Below are 15,023 nucleotides of genomic sequence, written 5' to 3'. Positions count from 1 at the left end.
CTTGGTCATGGGCTGGGAGAGGTATTTCACCAATCCTGAGTGTAAGTTTCAAACTGAGACTTTGACTATGGGTCAAACCATGAACCTCAAACTGAAACAACCATGTTCTGAGAGTAGCGTTTGATGTTTTCTAAGCTTTGGTGTTAAAAGGTACCGTCACTCTATGTTCCCAAACTGACAGCATTGTTCTACCGGATCAAGAGGGATTCGAGACACATAGAACCAATTAATAAGAAATTATCATTCTCTTACCCCTTCTCCATCTGCCCCACCCACACATAGGCACCTAGCTGAGCAAATCCCGTAGGCACAGCAGACTTGGGAAACGTACCATGGTCATCTGCTGTTCTTGCCCAGCCGGTATCTGAACCTTCTCCTCCCAGTATCACAAACTGTTTTGTGTGTGTGTGTGTGATTCAGAGCTCACACAGTTCAGGTAGCTCTGGGGCGGGGCACATGACCAGGTGGGATCCATCGGTCCCAGTGTCCTAGCCATGGTGCCTAGTCCCATGGGGAACACATATCCCAAGCCAGGCCAACCATAATCAGTCTCTTTGGCTGGGATTAGTTAAGGAGCCTCTCTCCTTCTCCTGAAATCACTAGGCAGGCAAAATGAAAATCTGGGGGTGCTGATGGCCAGTTCTGTTCCCACACGCAGAAGCTTTCCTATGAAGGACTAAAGGCAAGCTGGGCTAAGAGATGAAAAGAAACCATGTTCTAGGCCCAGCTATGCTTGGATCCACCCAAGTCTATCCCTTAAGTTCTCATTACACCAGACTTGAAAATACCCTTTTCAAGGGGCACCAAGGTGGCTCAGTTGAGTGTCCAACTTTGGCTCAGGTCATATCTCGCGGTGAGTTCCAGCCCCACATCACGCTCATTGCTGTAAGCGCGGAGCCCACTTTAGATCCTGTCTCCGCCTCTCTCTGCCCCTCCCCTGCTCGTGCACTCTCTCAAAAATAAATAAAACCTTAAAAAAAGGACTCTCTAAAAAATACCCTTTTCAAGAAAAATTTGTGTACACGATAGTCTGCCATTTCCAATGAAAAGCATCCCATACGATGTGGAATTTGATACAGGAGTGTTTCCCCAAGAGAGTTTAGCCTAAGAAGTTGGTTGGGATGTTAAAAGAGGATATAGAAGGTTCAGCAGTCAAAGTTTGAGAATCTTGAATTGGACAAATTTTCAAAGACTGACAAGATTTCTCATAGCCTTGAATTTGATGACAGGATCTTAAGTCTCTCAGAGGAGTACACTTAGTAAATAATCCTTTCCAACACTCCTTAGACAACCTGGAATCAGTATGGGACAGAATATACTTTGGGAAATGCTTGGTTTGAATCTTCTCCAAGTCTAGGCTTTTAGGGAGAAGCAGAAATTCTTTATGGGGGTGACCAAAAAACAAATGAAAGAAACCCTTTCAGGATCTGTACTGGACTCAGCCAGACTTTATCTCAGATGGCGATGCCTTTTACATTAATACCAACTTTGATGATCCACAGACAAAACTTTACTCTCCTAAGTTTCAATAACGGTCATCAAACGCTGCAGCCAAAACAAAAACTCAAATTCAACTGAAAACACAGAAACCCCCCCCCCACATTTTCTCAGGAAACCTCTTGTTTTCATCAGATCTGCCCGCCTCATTAACCATTTCCATTTACCGCGCAATTTTAATACTGCAAGTGAAATGGCCCATCGCACACAGAAGAAAACTGGACAACATCTGTAATTTCATAGTTATTTTAATAACCAGGTGTACATTAACAGTCACTTGATGAACTTTTTCTTTAATCTCAGCTAAACTCAAAACACAGTTTTCTTCACGGTTCAAACCAAACAGCTCTTCACGTCCCAGAGCTGCCTCACAGCTACCACAGATCACAGGGAGATTTACGGTCTGTTCATTTTCACCAGACACAGAACTGAACACCCACACACCATTTTCCAAGGAGGGAACTTTTACAATGAATGCTGGCTGCCGAGGACAGCCCATGGGTATATCTGGGACTCAAGCTGGAGTTTTCTAGGGGAGAGAAGGCCTGGGAAGCTTGTGGCAAGAACCAAAGTCAGGGCTCAACCAACCTAGTTGGAAAGGGCTTCTCGGGGTGAGCAGAAGTCCAGGATTAGGATTAAGGCCTTTGCAGCAAAGCATGACTCTCTGGGTGTAGGCATGAAGAAAAAGGCCAGAGGGTGACTGGTCTTTGAAGAAAACCCATTTTGGTGCTGACAACAACACTGCCATTTTTAGAAAACATAGAAATAGAATACTTCTGCCGGGTTGGCTGATTTAACGATTCCACCAATACCTTCTCAACTACCCAAGATGGTGGCCCTCCCAGAACTCAGATGATGGCCACCTGGGTTGAGGAACAATGGGAGAAGGTTGGGGGAAGGCAGGCCATCTTTAGAGAGGGGCCAGGTTAAGAGAAGAGAGGGAAAAAGGAAAGCTTGGGCAGGAGAGGAAGGTCCAGCATGGCCTCCACTCTTGGATGAGATGGTGTGAACTCTGAGAGGGATGCAACTCGCATCATGTTCTCTTCCTAAACCCTTTGTATATGGAGAGCTCTTTGATGTGTCTTATGGAACAGGACATAGGTGAACATAATTTTAACTAAAGTGACAAGGTTCAAGAAATCAAAGTGATGCAAATAAAGGGAGTTTTCTTGAAGTTCTTAGGAATCTCTGTGCTTAGGAAGTTACTTATAGTAAGTGGAGAAAGAGAGGCTTCCCCAGATCATGCTGCCCATCATGAAGGCATCAGAGGTGGTTGTTTCCACAGCACAGAAAGCTTGTGTAGAATGTGAAGTTCTGGTTGAATGCTTCATTCAGCAGTCCCAGGGCAGATGACCCATTTGGCCATGCAAGAGTTATTTTCATGGCATAGAGAGGTCAAGGAGGGAGGGGCTGGACTCTAAGTTAACAGTAGCTAACAGAACAGCTTAAGTAACAGTAACTGCTAACTTAACAGTAGCAGATGGTACACAAGAGGAGCCCACTAGTTTGTCTTTTCCTCCATCTGGTGGTTGTGGCTGGTACTGCAACACCTCAGACCGCCCAGCCCACCCCTGCGGTATAATAGTGTACATGCTTCAGATCTGACCATCTCCCTCTGCCCGCAAAACCGTCATTCTGAGTTCTGCAAAAGGCCCTTAAATCTTTGAGTTCTAAAGGAAAAGGTACATGCTCCCCCCTAAGTTTCCTTTAAAATAAAGGCACCATGAAAAAGCCTTAAAATAGCAAGATTCCTTATTAGGAGGAGAAATGATCCTTTTCATGACTAGAACAATAATTGGCTTGCTAAGGGGGGGATCCTCTTCCTTGGATATATTTAGTCCTATGTCGTCCCCTTTTCTCTGGTCTTCAGCTTATTGAAACCTGCCGTCAGACATCATGGCCAGGTGTGTGAGGCCTGCTCTTCGTTTCTTCAAAGCACCCGGTACACAGGGTTATGGGTTCTAGAGCTGAATCCCCCAAGCACAGAAGTCCGATCCCAGGGTGAATATACTTATTCTGCCTACGGGCCTCTTGGTTCCACAGATACTCATCTGGCTCACAGAACTTGCTCCAAAATTGAATTTGCAGAAGCAGCAGGATGGGGAAAAACGCACATGGGGTTCCACGCATCACCCAAGACTGCGTGTCACTTCCACTCACCCTGGGAGACTTTAGAGGGAAACAAAAAGCTCCCCCGGAGGATGTGCTAAAGGAAGGGGAGACAGGTGGTTCAGACCTGAAAAGCAGACCCACGGTCCCAGGATATGCTCCCCCAGCTCAAGAGACTCGCTTTCCCAAATGCTCCCGTGGCTCCCATCTCAGCTGAGATCACCTGTTGGTTGCAAAACTTCGAGAACACCTAAGCGCATATATTTGCAAACGAACAATCCTATTCAATCACGGATGTGCCTGGATCCCCAGACGGAAAGAATCAGCCACTCACCGCCAGCAAGAGTAGCCCTTCCCGGGCCCCACCTCGGCTCGTCCTAACTTGGGACGCCGGATGCACGTGGCTCTTCTGGGTTTCGCCAGCCAAGGGGAGAGGCGACCTCCAGCACGTTTACAGGGAGGTGCGTGAGATTGGCTGCTCCCACCCGCCTCGGGGGCCTATGTGCACTCCCAGCTGTTGCCTTTTAACAGCACCAAAGAGGCCGGCAGGACGGAGGAGGAGAAGGGTGGTCTCCTATCCCCTCTCTTCCTTCCCAGCCGGGGAAAGAGAATCGGGAAGCAACGCTGGGAAAGTGCTCCCCCACCCCGCACACTGGCACGATCGGGCAGGTGAAAGTAATGCTTGGGTTTTGGTGTTTTAATAAAAGGTTCAAAGGAATAAAATCTAGGAGGGGATGTGACAAAGTCTGGAACCTGAAGACTGCCTGCCTGCCTGCCTTCTCCGCAGACCCTGGGGACCCTGATGAAGTAACGGCTGCCCCGGGGTGGCCACCTTCTATGGAAATAACCGTGCTTCATCGACACAATACACAAGCCCCTTTATGCTCACCCTCCCGCCCCCCGCCTCCCCCGGACACACCCTCCCCCAGGCCCTCTGAGCCTTCCGCCTCGCTCTGGCCTCCCCCCACCCCCTCACCCCCAAATAACCACGTCCCTTTAGTTGATTTTCCTGGCATCCCAGCTTTGTCTGTCCCCTTGTCATAAGATGCAGCACTACACACGCTCTCAACACTATATAGCAGACTCTTTTACCTTAGTAGCCTGATTGCATGCATGTAAATGGGGGGAGGCAGGGTCCAACAAATCAAGGCTATGCATAAACAGAAAACAAAAGCAATATTCGTAAAGCTAGGCAAGCGAGTGTAGCATTGGAGAAACATAAGGCTTGAGGCTTATTGATTCTTTAGATCACAACTGTTTGGATTCGCTTTCCTTCTTAAATATCGGTGTACCATTTTGGCTTCAAGAAAATCTCTTCTTGCTTCTGCCCCTCTCTTTGGGGAGGGGTCGCTTAACTCAGGGACGTGATGTTAGAACGGCCTCCAGGGGGCGCCACAATGCGCTTGCTGGCGGAGCGGACCCCCTCATCCACTTGGGTGCCTGCAGTGGGCAAGACATTCCCAGGAAGAGAAAAGGGAGAGAGAGCGGGGTGTGGACAAGAGAGAAACTGGATTAATTTTCGGAGTGTCAGCTGGCAAGTGCCTTCCTGGCCTCGTCTCCCAAGAAACTTCCATTCTGGTCTGTCAAGTATTCCAGACATTTCATATCCACCGTCCCCTGGAATCCCGTCTCCACCAGGAAAAGCTAGGTTCTTATAGATACCGTCTCAGCCTCATAAAAATGATACTTAAGAAAAGCATTCCTTAAGGTAGGAGAAATCACTGCTTACATCCGCTGCGACAAGGAATGTGTCCTTGTATCCTCAGATACCGGACTTTGTCCTCACCACTATCCTTTGAGGAAGCTACTGTTATTATCCCCATTTCACAGAGGCAGTGACTGAGGCTGTGAGAAGTGAGGCAAGTTGCCCAAGGTGTCACAGCTTGGCCTGGTGAGGGTCGGGGCCCCTGCAGCCTCAGCACAAAAGGAAACCCTGATGTGCACGTACTCGTGTCCTTCACAGAGAAGCTGCCGAAATTTTAAGGATGACGTCAGCCAGGGAGCGATTCAAAATGGCAGCCACACTGGCAACAAATATTGTGACAAACATAACCTTACCTGTGGCGACGTCACCTCCAAACTTTCAGCCCTTTCCTTTTGCCTCCCTCCCCTGTCTCTGTCTCCCCCTCGATTTTTTTTACCCTCTGTTCTCCTGCTTCTGCCATTCCTTACTCCTCTTCCCCGATACCTGTTTCCTCTTTACCTGTCCCTGTCCCTTCTCGTCTTGTTTCCCTCACACTTCGATTGTTCATCATAGACACGCAAATCTCCATTTATTTTTCTCCCCTCTTTAAGACTACTGGTTATGGAGCAAGTAGATAATTATTTTCTGCTAATATCCATTCTTAAAGACTAGGTGAATGGTACGGCTACCTCAGGGTAAGTACTTAATCAACAGCATCTACTTCTAGCACTATCATTATTACGAGAAAGGGGAGAGGAGAGGAAAAACGCCAGGTTAGGGGCACCGGAGCAGCTCAGTTGGTTAAGCGTCTGGTATCGGCTCAAGTCATGATCTCACGGCTCATGAGTTCAAGTCCCACATCAGGGTTGCTGTTGTCAACGCAGAACCCACTTCAGACCCTCTGTCCCCCGGCTCTGCCCCTCTCCCACTTGCACTCTCCCAAAAATAAATAAATATATTTTTTATAAATAAAATAAATAAATATGCCAGGTTAGAAGAATCTACTGCCATCTGAGCTTTAACCCCGGGCAAACAGACAGAACACCTCCATACACAGCTCCCACCATCTCCTGTGGAAAATCACCCTCAATTCATAATGGAAAACATCTTGCCCCCACCCCACCAGGTGTGATGTCTAAGCAGACCCGGTCATCATTTAAACCTGACCCTTAAGTTGCCTTCTCAGCAGGACTCTCTTGATTCGGCAGAGCTTCCTGCTTGCTCCAGGCACCCTCTCCCTACAGGTGTCCTGCCAGCTTGTAGCGGCTGGTCCTCCCTTGTCCCTTTCCTTCCTCCCTGCTCACCCTCCGGCACCATCCACTCACCGGACAGGCTGAATCCCGACTGGTGGAGGTTCCTCACAGGCGGGTTGGGCCGTGTGGGAGAGCCCCGGGTGGAGCCTGCGGGGGTGCCCCCTTTGGGAGTGGTGGTCAGGTCAAACACTGGCCCGTCGTACATGCCCCTCGGGACGGCGTGCAGGTCTGCCATCTGCAGCAGAGAAAGCGTGTCACCCTTTATTCTGTCAGCAGTTAAGGTCTGTGCCAGGTAGCTGAGATAAATGAGTGAATTAAGTGTGTAATGGGAGCCAGAAAATAATGGAGTTATTTGAAGGAAAGAAGGAACATAAGAGGGGTGTGAGGACAGAGTGACGGTGCAACAGGTCAGTGGAGACCTCTTGAAACACGTAGGCTTTGCTTTTTTAAAGTATTTTTTCATGTTTATTTATTTTTGAGAGACAAGAGAGAGGGAAAACCCAAGCAGGAGAGGGGCAGAGAGAGAGGGAGACACAGACTCTGAAACAGGCTCCAGGCTCCGAGCTGTCAGCACAGAGCCCGACGCGGGGCTCGAACCCATGAACTGTGAGATCATGACCTGAGCCGAGGTCGGATGGTTAACCGACTGAGCCACCCAGATGCCCCCGGTTAGCCTCACCCTTAAGGAACAAAGGAGCCTGTTGTGTTGTGCAGCTGGGGTTGAGGGAAGGAGAAGGCTGTGAGGTGCAGAGGACCAGTGTGGAAGGTAGCGTTCCCAGCAGAGGAAGCAGGTGGGAGGAAAGGTTAAGGACGGAAGGACCACCTGCACACCAGAGCAGAGGGAGCAGGGAGGGCAGCAGTTTGGGACAAGGTTGTAAGTGCTGTTAGATGTGAGATCCCGTGGGAGCTCCCCCTACACGCTCCTTAGCACAGAGCAGAGGTGCCAAGCCTCGAAGTGAGGATCCTGTGGTCTGATCCACGGGCCTCTGGCTGTGGCTGTGAACCCGACCTGGAACTGAGCAGCCAGCCAGCAACACCAGCCGTGGGTGTGTGCTGTGCTAGGCCTGCTGCCAGGAGCTGGGGGGAAGGGTCACACAAAACCTTTCCCCTCCCCCAGCCGGCTCACTGTCTATGGGACACACACCACCTCCACCCATGTCCTCCCACTGGCTGCCAGAGGAGCCCAACAGTGCGGGGCGGGCTCTACCACAGAGCCTTCCTGCCCCGTGTTCCCTGCCCCGTGTTCACAACCCCAGTGCAGGCACAGGGGCAAAGCTCTTCACGTTTGCAGGTGCTGACGATTCGGGTGGGGCCGTCTCTATTTCCGTGTTCCCTGAAAAGCCTCCAGACCATCAACATTTCTTTGGGTGCAGAATCTAAGTCACATTAATGGAAATCAAGACATGATGTACATGGGAGGTTGGGTTTCATTCTGTCCTCTTATCAGGCCAAACCTGGAGTGTGGAATTTTACTCCATCCCACGTAACTTTAAACGATCATTAATAAAGAGGTAAGAATGGTGGAGGGATTTAAAACGTGGTCATGAAGTAAATAGTGGAGGCTACAGGGATATTGAGACTACACGACAGAGGAGTCGGGAAACACACACATGCCCTAAAAGATGTGCACCTCGTTCTGTGTGCGTGCCGGGAGCGGAACGGAAGGAGCTGGTCGACCTCAGGGAGGGAGACTTCCGGCCGGCAGGAAGAAGCTGGTCCTCACTGACAGGGCTGGTAGCTGCCTCTGGTGGGGAGGCTGGAAGCCTCCCCTGGGAGCTGGGTGACCAGTCGGCGGGATCACTGGGGGGTCTGGGAGAGGGATGGGGTGCTTGCATATGGAATTTCCGTGAGCCTCTCTCTAATGGCCACCGTGGTGTGTGCCCAAACTCCTGCCTCCAGCCCCCAACCTCACCATCATGACTCCTTCTGACCCATCCCATGTGCACGCATGACCGTGTGTCTTCTAACAAAGTTGGAACCAGGGCTAAAATTCCACCCCATCCCAAGGCTGATTTAACCCTGCTCTGTGGAGTCCAAACCTTACTGGAAGGTGACCTTGTGATTGGTGTGGGGATAGCAGGAGCTGAAAAAAAAAAAAAAAACAGGGTTCTGGGCCTCACCCCTATATCAAATGGAGCTGATTGGTTTGTAAAGTGTAGGTGGGTAGGTAGGTAGGTAGGTAGATACATACAGAAGAAATAGGTGTCTGCATATCTGTTTTTCTACCTGTCTATGAAACCAGGGACATACACAAGGTTTTATGTGAACCATACAACTAGATAAAAGAGTTACAAACATTTGGCCTCTAGAGCAACAATGGAAGAGATGGGACCAGGAGGGGTGGGTGTGGACTGCTAATTCTCACTGTAAGCCTTAGTTATTTTCTAAAACTATATAACATTGGGGCTTGTGGTTGGCTCAGTCGGTTAAGTGTCCAACTCTTGGTTTTGGCTCAGGTCATGACCTCATGGTTCATGGGATCAAGCCCCACATTGGGCTCTGGGCTGACAATACAGAACCTCCTTGGTACTTCCTTTCTCTCTCTGCCCCTCCTGTGTTTGTGCATGCATGCTCTCTCTCTCTCAAAATAAATAAACTTTTATAAAAAAAAAAAAAAACCTAAAAATATACATATAAACATTATTTTCAATTATTATAATTTCAAATTATTTTAATTAAAAGTACTATAAACGTGGAGGAAAGTCATTTGAAAAAAAGGTTTCCTGGGCCAAAAAAAGCTTTGGAAACCCCCAGTTTATAGTACCTTACATCTGTGCAGTTGTCCCTTGGGAAGAGGACACTGCTGTGAATTTCCTTGGGAAGGTCTACAGCACACAGAGCCCTCCTGATCTCCTGGGTACCATCCCCGTGCCTGAATGGGGCAAAGCCCCTTCCCCCACCCCCAGGCTCCACCAGCTGTTCTCACCTTCCTCCGAGCTTTAATACGCTTGTAGACGTAGTCCGAGAAAGGGCTGCAGGGGATGAAGCGGCCAGCCCCTTGGGTCACGTGCAGGTTGCCGTCTTCCAGCATGATCTTGCCCTGGCAGATGACCACCAGAGGAGCCCCACGCAGCTCCAGCCCTTCAAAGATGTTATACTCTGCAGCCTAGAGACGGGGGTGAGGAGCAAAGCCACAGTTGTGGGCACAGGATGGGGCGGAGAGGTACGTGGTTTTCCTGTGCTTGGGACCCTGCCTTTGGCATCACTATGGCCAAAGCACCAGGGAAGCCAGGAAAAGCTTACAACGCCATCTGTGAGCTCTTCATGGGCACAAGCCACCAGGGGGAGACAGTACAGACTAGACTTGCCAGCATAGACAAGCATCAGTCTTTGGTAAGGCCCTCATGCAGAAGTACATTTTGTCACTGGCGGTGCTCAAAGAGAAGCTCGGGAACTCTCGGGGATGCTGTGTTTGGCACTCTTGTACGGGGTGGGTGAGTAGGTGGGCTGGATGACCCTTAGGTCTCCACTAGCCCGGAACTGAATAATGTGATGTGACTCAATGTCTAAACAAAGGCCATCCCCTCCCAAGATGGTATTTCTCTCTACTACCTTCATTTATTCAACAAGTGCAAGGCATTACCGTAAAGGGTTAAGGACATCGGCTTGGAGTCCAGTTGTGGGGTGTGTGTCCGAACTTCACCATTTACTTGCTGCATAAATTATTTAATTTCTCTGCACCTCCCTTTCCTTATCTATAAAACGGGGATGGTAACAGTGTCTACCTGTAGAAGACTATTATGGAGATTCCGGGAATTAAAAAAGCAGGCTCCACTGCCTGAAACGTAAATGCTTTAAAAATACTCTTTTTACTAACAAGGATTAAGCCCTTTCCCTTAGGTACCGGGCTTTAATTATTACCTCCACGTGAAAGTCCTCATGAGGACGGTGTCAGTGCTGTTCAAGTTTTTCTCTGTTCTTTCTCCTTCTAGGTACAGGGGATCACTGCACTGCCTGCCCTCCTGGGGTGAGGGGAAGCCCAGGACTGGCTGTGGCCGGTGTAGCGTGAGAGGGAGTGATGGGTACCACTTGTCTAAGGAAAGCTTCCAAGCCAGTTCTCCAGGGACCACGACCAGGTCGCGGGCCTCAGCCATCACGGACGCGTGTGTGGAGACGGTGCCTCCCTGTCTGAGTGACCGTGCTGGGAGGGGCCCTCTGCTGACTCAGCCGGGAGAAATAACCTGCTGAGGCGTTACATCCCTGAGAATTGGGAGGGTTTGTCACTGCGGCCCATCCTGGCCCAGTTGGCCGGGGGTACCCCACATCTACATGTCTCTCCCGACCAAGTTCCGTGCACACCTTCTCCGTTCTGCTCCTCTCCCGCCAGCGCGAGCCTTACCGACTGGTGGTTCTTGGCAGAGACGATCTTCACCGCATCTGGATCCCAGATCACCAGGTCGCTGTCAGAACCCACAGATATTCTTCCCTTGCGGGGATACAGGTTGAAGATCTTGGCGGCATTTGTGCTTGTCACAGCCACAAACTGGTTTTCGTCCATTTTCCCTGTGGCCTATTGGAATACCAAAAGAAGAAAAGTCAGTGCAGGGCTTCTGAGCTCGGGGCAGTGTGATCACAGATGGGCCCCTGAGAAGATGAGCACAGAAGCCGACCCACAAGCCGAACAGCTGGCTGTGCCTTTCTGGCTGCCAGGTGAAACGGTTAGTTAACACATGGCTACAGGAGGAGGCAGTTAACTGCTCCTGAAGTGTGCGTTTTTTCCTGGATATGTGCATACAGTTACTTCTTTGCCTTCACATTCCAAAAAGAATTACAGGGGCACCTGGGTGGCTCAGTGGGTTAAGTGTCCAACTTCAGCTCAGGTCATGATCTCACGGTTTGTGAGTTCGAGCCCCACATCGGGCTCTGTGCTGACAGCTCAGAGCCTGGAACCTGCTTTGGATCCTGTGTCTCCCTCTCTCTGCCCCTCCCCAACTCACTCTCTGTCTCTCACTCTCTGTCTGTCTGTCTCTCTCTCTCAAAAATAAACATTATAAAAGCACAAATGCATTTAAAAGAAAAAGAGTTATAAATTTCCCAGTAAAAAGTAATGTGGTTATGAGCCTATTTTTTAGATATGTGTTTGTATTTGCATGGTCATAGGATAAATACAGAAGAGCCTCACCCAAATGATAACGATGGTTAACCCTGGGTTGTGGAATTACTGACTTTTGTTTTCTTTTGTATGTGTGCTTTTCTATGCTTTCCAAGTGCTCTTTAATGAGAGTGTATATGTGGGTAATTAAAATATTATATATGTATACATATACATACACATACATATATTATTTTTAACAATTCCACATAGTACCAAGAGAACTATGCATGTATGTTCATAAATACACGACCATGCTTTAAAAAATCAAAATCTAACTATGTGAGAGAAGAGACAAAAATACTTATGCTTTTTCTCCTCACAACAAAAAAATTCTGGATACAGTAAAAAGAATTTAGCTTCAAATCTAGCTTTGAGCTTCCTAGGAGTGAAGACAAGGAGAGAAACTTGGTGGCTTACACTGGGTAGATGAATGAGGCATTAGTTTATATGCAATGCATGTAGCTCAGAAATGAGTGGCTTTAGAGATTTTAAAATAAGATAAGTGGGGCTCCTAGTTGGCTCAGCTGGTAGAGTATGTGACTCTTGATCTTGGGGTTGTGAGTTCAAGCTTCACAATGAGTACAGAGATTACTTAAAAATAAAATCTTAAAAAAAATGAAATAAAAGGAAAAGGAAGTGATCAACTTAATAATGAGTTAATTATTAATTTTACTAAAACCTTTGGTCCAGTCTTCATTTGCACGGCTCTTTTGTCAGGCTCTGTTACGTTATTAAGGAAAATAAAACCAGGCCAATGTCAAAAGACACTGGTGGGCAATCACTTGTACAGCCTGGATAACCACACACTCAGTCAAGAGCATCCTTGATGAGCAAGTTGACTTGAGTCTCTTGGACACAGACCCCCTGCTTACCATTTCAAGGGGTTACATCAGATGAAGGATCTGCATGTTTGCTTCCTAGTTCCCAGTCTAGATAAGGAGATCTCCTCAAAATCTCAACATTCATCACTCTAGAAGCAACATTCCTAAACCACCTGAGACACCTGGTTCCAGAAACATCTCAGCAGGCGTGAGGGTTCACCTAAAAAAGCAGCAACAGCAGGCGATGCTGATCTGGCCCTGGCCCCCGTCCCATGATCTTGATCCTTACCACAGCCTTGTCCCAGATGACAGACATCCGCTCTTCCACACCATTGGTGCCCTCGGGGATGGCTGTGAAGTTGTCCTTCCCAATGGCTTTCTGGGCAGTGCTGAAGGTGCAGTGGGCACTCCCAGAGAGCTGCAGGTCTCCGCTGGCAAAGGAAAAAAGCTCCATGTAAACCAGAGAGGTGGCTAGAGTCACCGCGGGGGACAAGAGTCGAGTGTCCAATGTCAGCATTTGGAAGCCGAGACTTGAGTTTAAAATCCTGTCTGTACCTCTTACCAGCTGTGTGAGTGTAAGTGAGTTCTCTCCCTCCCTGGGGCTCAGACAGCCCATCTGGAAAACGAGGGGGCAGGGTTAGATCATCTCTGTGTAACGAAATAAAAGGGACCCAAACGAATGATGTGACTGGTCCTGTAGGTCCTCGGGGGGCACCAGCAAACGAGACTCCCTGTAATTTCACTTAGGTGCTGTTCAAAATAGGCAAATGGCCTGACCCTCAGTTGTTTAACCTGTAAAGTGGAGACGACAGTCCCTCACTCATAGTTATCATAAGGAACCATGAGACTACGCGTGTAGCCTCACACAGTGCTTGGCACATGATATGTGTAAACCGCTATTCCCATTATTAATATGACTACGGTTGGGAATTTATAAAACACGACGGGGAAGAGCCCGCTGTCTGTGCTCAGGACTGTAGGGGAATTCTCCATGTGTTTTTCTCACTGCAGACCCCAGTCTAGCTGACGGATGGGCTGCTCCAGTCCTCATCCCTCCCCTAGCCCCATGATGTTTCTACGTGATACGTGCTGCTTGCCAATCCCACACCAACCTGGCCAGCAAGGAGTTGATGTAGTCGGGAGTGGTCGGGTCAGGGCTCAGAGGCGGGGATGTCACAAATGCAGCTGCCTTAGCCCAGTTCTTGCTCCAGTAATGGGTTCCATCTGTGCCAAGACTGGCAGTGATGGGCTCACCAAAGACCACGTTCCCTGCAAGAGTAGGAAACAGGTGGTGGGTTTGCATAACATATGTGCTGCTCCAGGCCTGGGTCAGGTAATCATAGCCCCTAGCCCTACTCGAGGCTGTGGCTCTGAAAACAGGTAGGCCTGGGTTCAAGTCCATGCGCCCACCTTCTCTAAGCCTCTGCTTTTCTATCTGCTAAACATGAACAATTTTGTATTCCCTAGTTCACAAGAAGCCGTTGGTTATAAGACGCAGCTTTAATTCCCAAACCCTGAGGCAAATTAATATTTGAGGCAAAACAAAAAATGTATACTGATTACGAGATTCATCAACATTTCGGAAATATTAAAATGTGGACTAGATCAGTCTTGGAATGATGCATAAGACTATGTCTACTTCTCAGGCTTCTGAAAATGAAAGGATTTGACACATACAAAGTATCTGGCACACAGATACTCAGATGCTCAGTGAAAGCGATTTCCTTATGCTACTGATATTCCTTCCCATGGTAGGGGCCTAAAGCCCCCAACGTGCCTGCATCACTGGGAACTGCTAGATCATGCTTGTTGCAAGGAAATGCTTTGGTTCCACAAAGTCAAGTCCACTCCCTTGGATAACAGGCTCTCGTGCGTGATCTTTCCATCATGCCTCTTACTCCGTAACCTAAAGCAAGGAGTGATCTGCTCAAGGACATCCGATAAAACCTGGGAAACATCAAAGATGGGGCTTGCTCCTTAGACTCTGTGTCTGGAATTTGGGGCTTATTCGCCCAAAACAAGCAGTGGGGACGAGGGATACTGGGAAATAAACTGATCTGAGCTGACCTTCTTAAAGAAGAAGGGATAGAGAGACAGAAGGTAAATGCTATCTCATAGAAGGTTGGTTAGTACCAAGTTTCTCTGTGCCAGAATCTTGGGCAAAAAATGGTCCATAAAGCCCTGGACTTCGCCAGCTTCAGTCCTCCATCTCCCACATTCAAGTTCCTCACAATGTCAAAGTTTAGGAAGGCTCTATAGCCAAAATTATAAGTAGGTCTTGCCTTCCTTCAACTCCAATCTATTTGTTTCGGCTCCCTGGAATTTTTTGTCAAAAGAATTCTAAATATGCTTCTGGTGTCATTACAAGAGTCAAGATTGATTTGTGATGCCTGTCATGGGCAAAAGAAGGAAGCAATGACAATGATTCATCTATGATGGCCCTGCTCTTTGGGATGGCTGGAAAAAGCAGCCACACAAGACTAATGAGAATTTTAAGGGCTCTCTAAAACTATTTACCCAACTAAAGCATACAGAACCACAAAGAAAGAAAGAAAGAAAAAGTC

The 15,023-nt window shown here is 48.4% G+C and overlaps 1 protein-coding gene across 2 annotated transcripts in view; it reads right to left on the bottom strand.

Annotated features, from left to right (window-relative positions):
• Nucleotides 1–1,729: 1,729 nt before the first annotated feature.
• DPYSL3 (dihydropyrimidinase like 3) overlaps nucleotides 1,730–15,023 on the bottom strand; it is a 113,944-nt gene continuing 100,650 nt past the window's right edge. For both annotated transcript variants that reach the window (XM_060635800.3, XM_060635802.3), the window contains exons 9-14: nucleotides 13,572–13,728; nucleotides 12,749–12,890; nucleotides 10,883–11,053; nucleotides 9,470–9,649; nucleotides 6,616–6,778; nucleotides 1,730–5,046 (exon numbers count right to left, since the gene is read on the bottom strand). In XM_060635800.3, coding sequence (XP_060491783.1) covers nucleotides 4,958–5,046; nucleotides 6,616–6,778; nucleotides 9,470–9,649; nucleotides 10,883–11,053; nucleotides 12,749–12,890; nucleotides 13,572–13,728 — 902 coding nt within the window. In that variant the 3' untranslated portion in view covers nucleotides 1,730–4,957. The remainder of the gene's footprint in view (nucleotides 5,047–6,615; nucleotides 6,779–9,469; nucleotides 9,650–10,882; nucleotides 11,054–12,748; nucleotides 12,891–13,571; nucleotides 13,729–15,023) is intronic.

Source organism: Panthera onca, chromosome A1 (genome assembly GCF_046562875.1).
Source record: "Panthera onca isolate mPanOnc1 chromosome A1, mPanOnc1 haplotype 2, whole genome shotgun sequence".
Lineage (NCBI taxonomy): Eukaryota > Metazoa > Chordata > Mammalia > Carnivora > Felidae > Panthera > Panthera onca.
The sequence above is the reverse complement of the archived record's forward strand: the minus strand, read 5'-3'. Positions and strand labels throughout refer to the sequence as shown.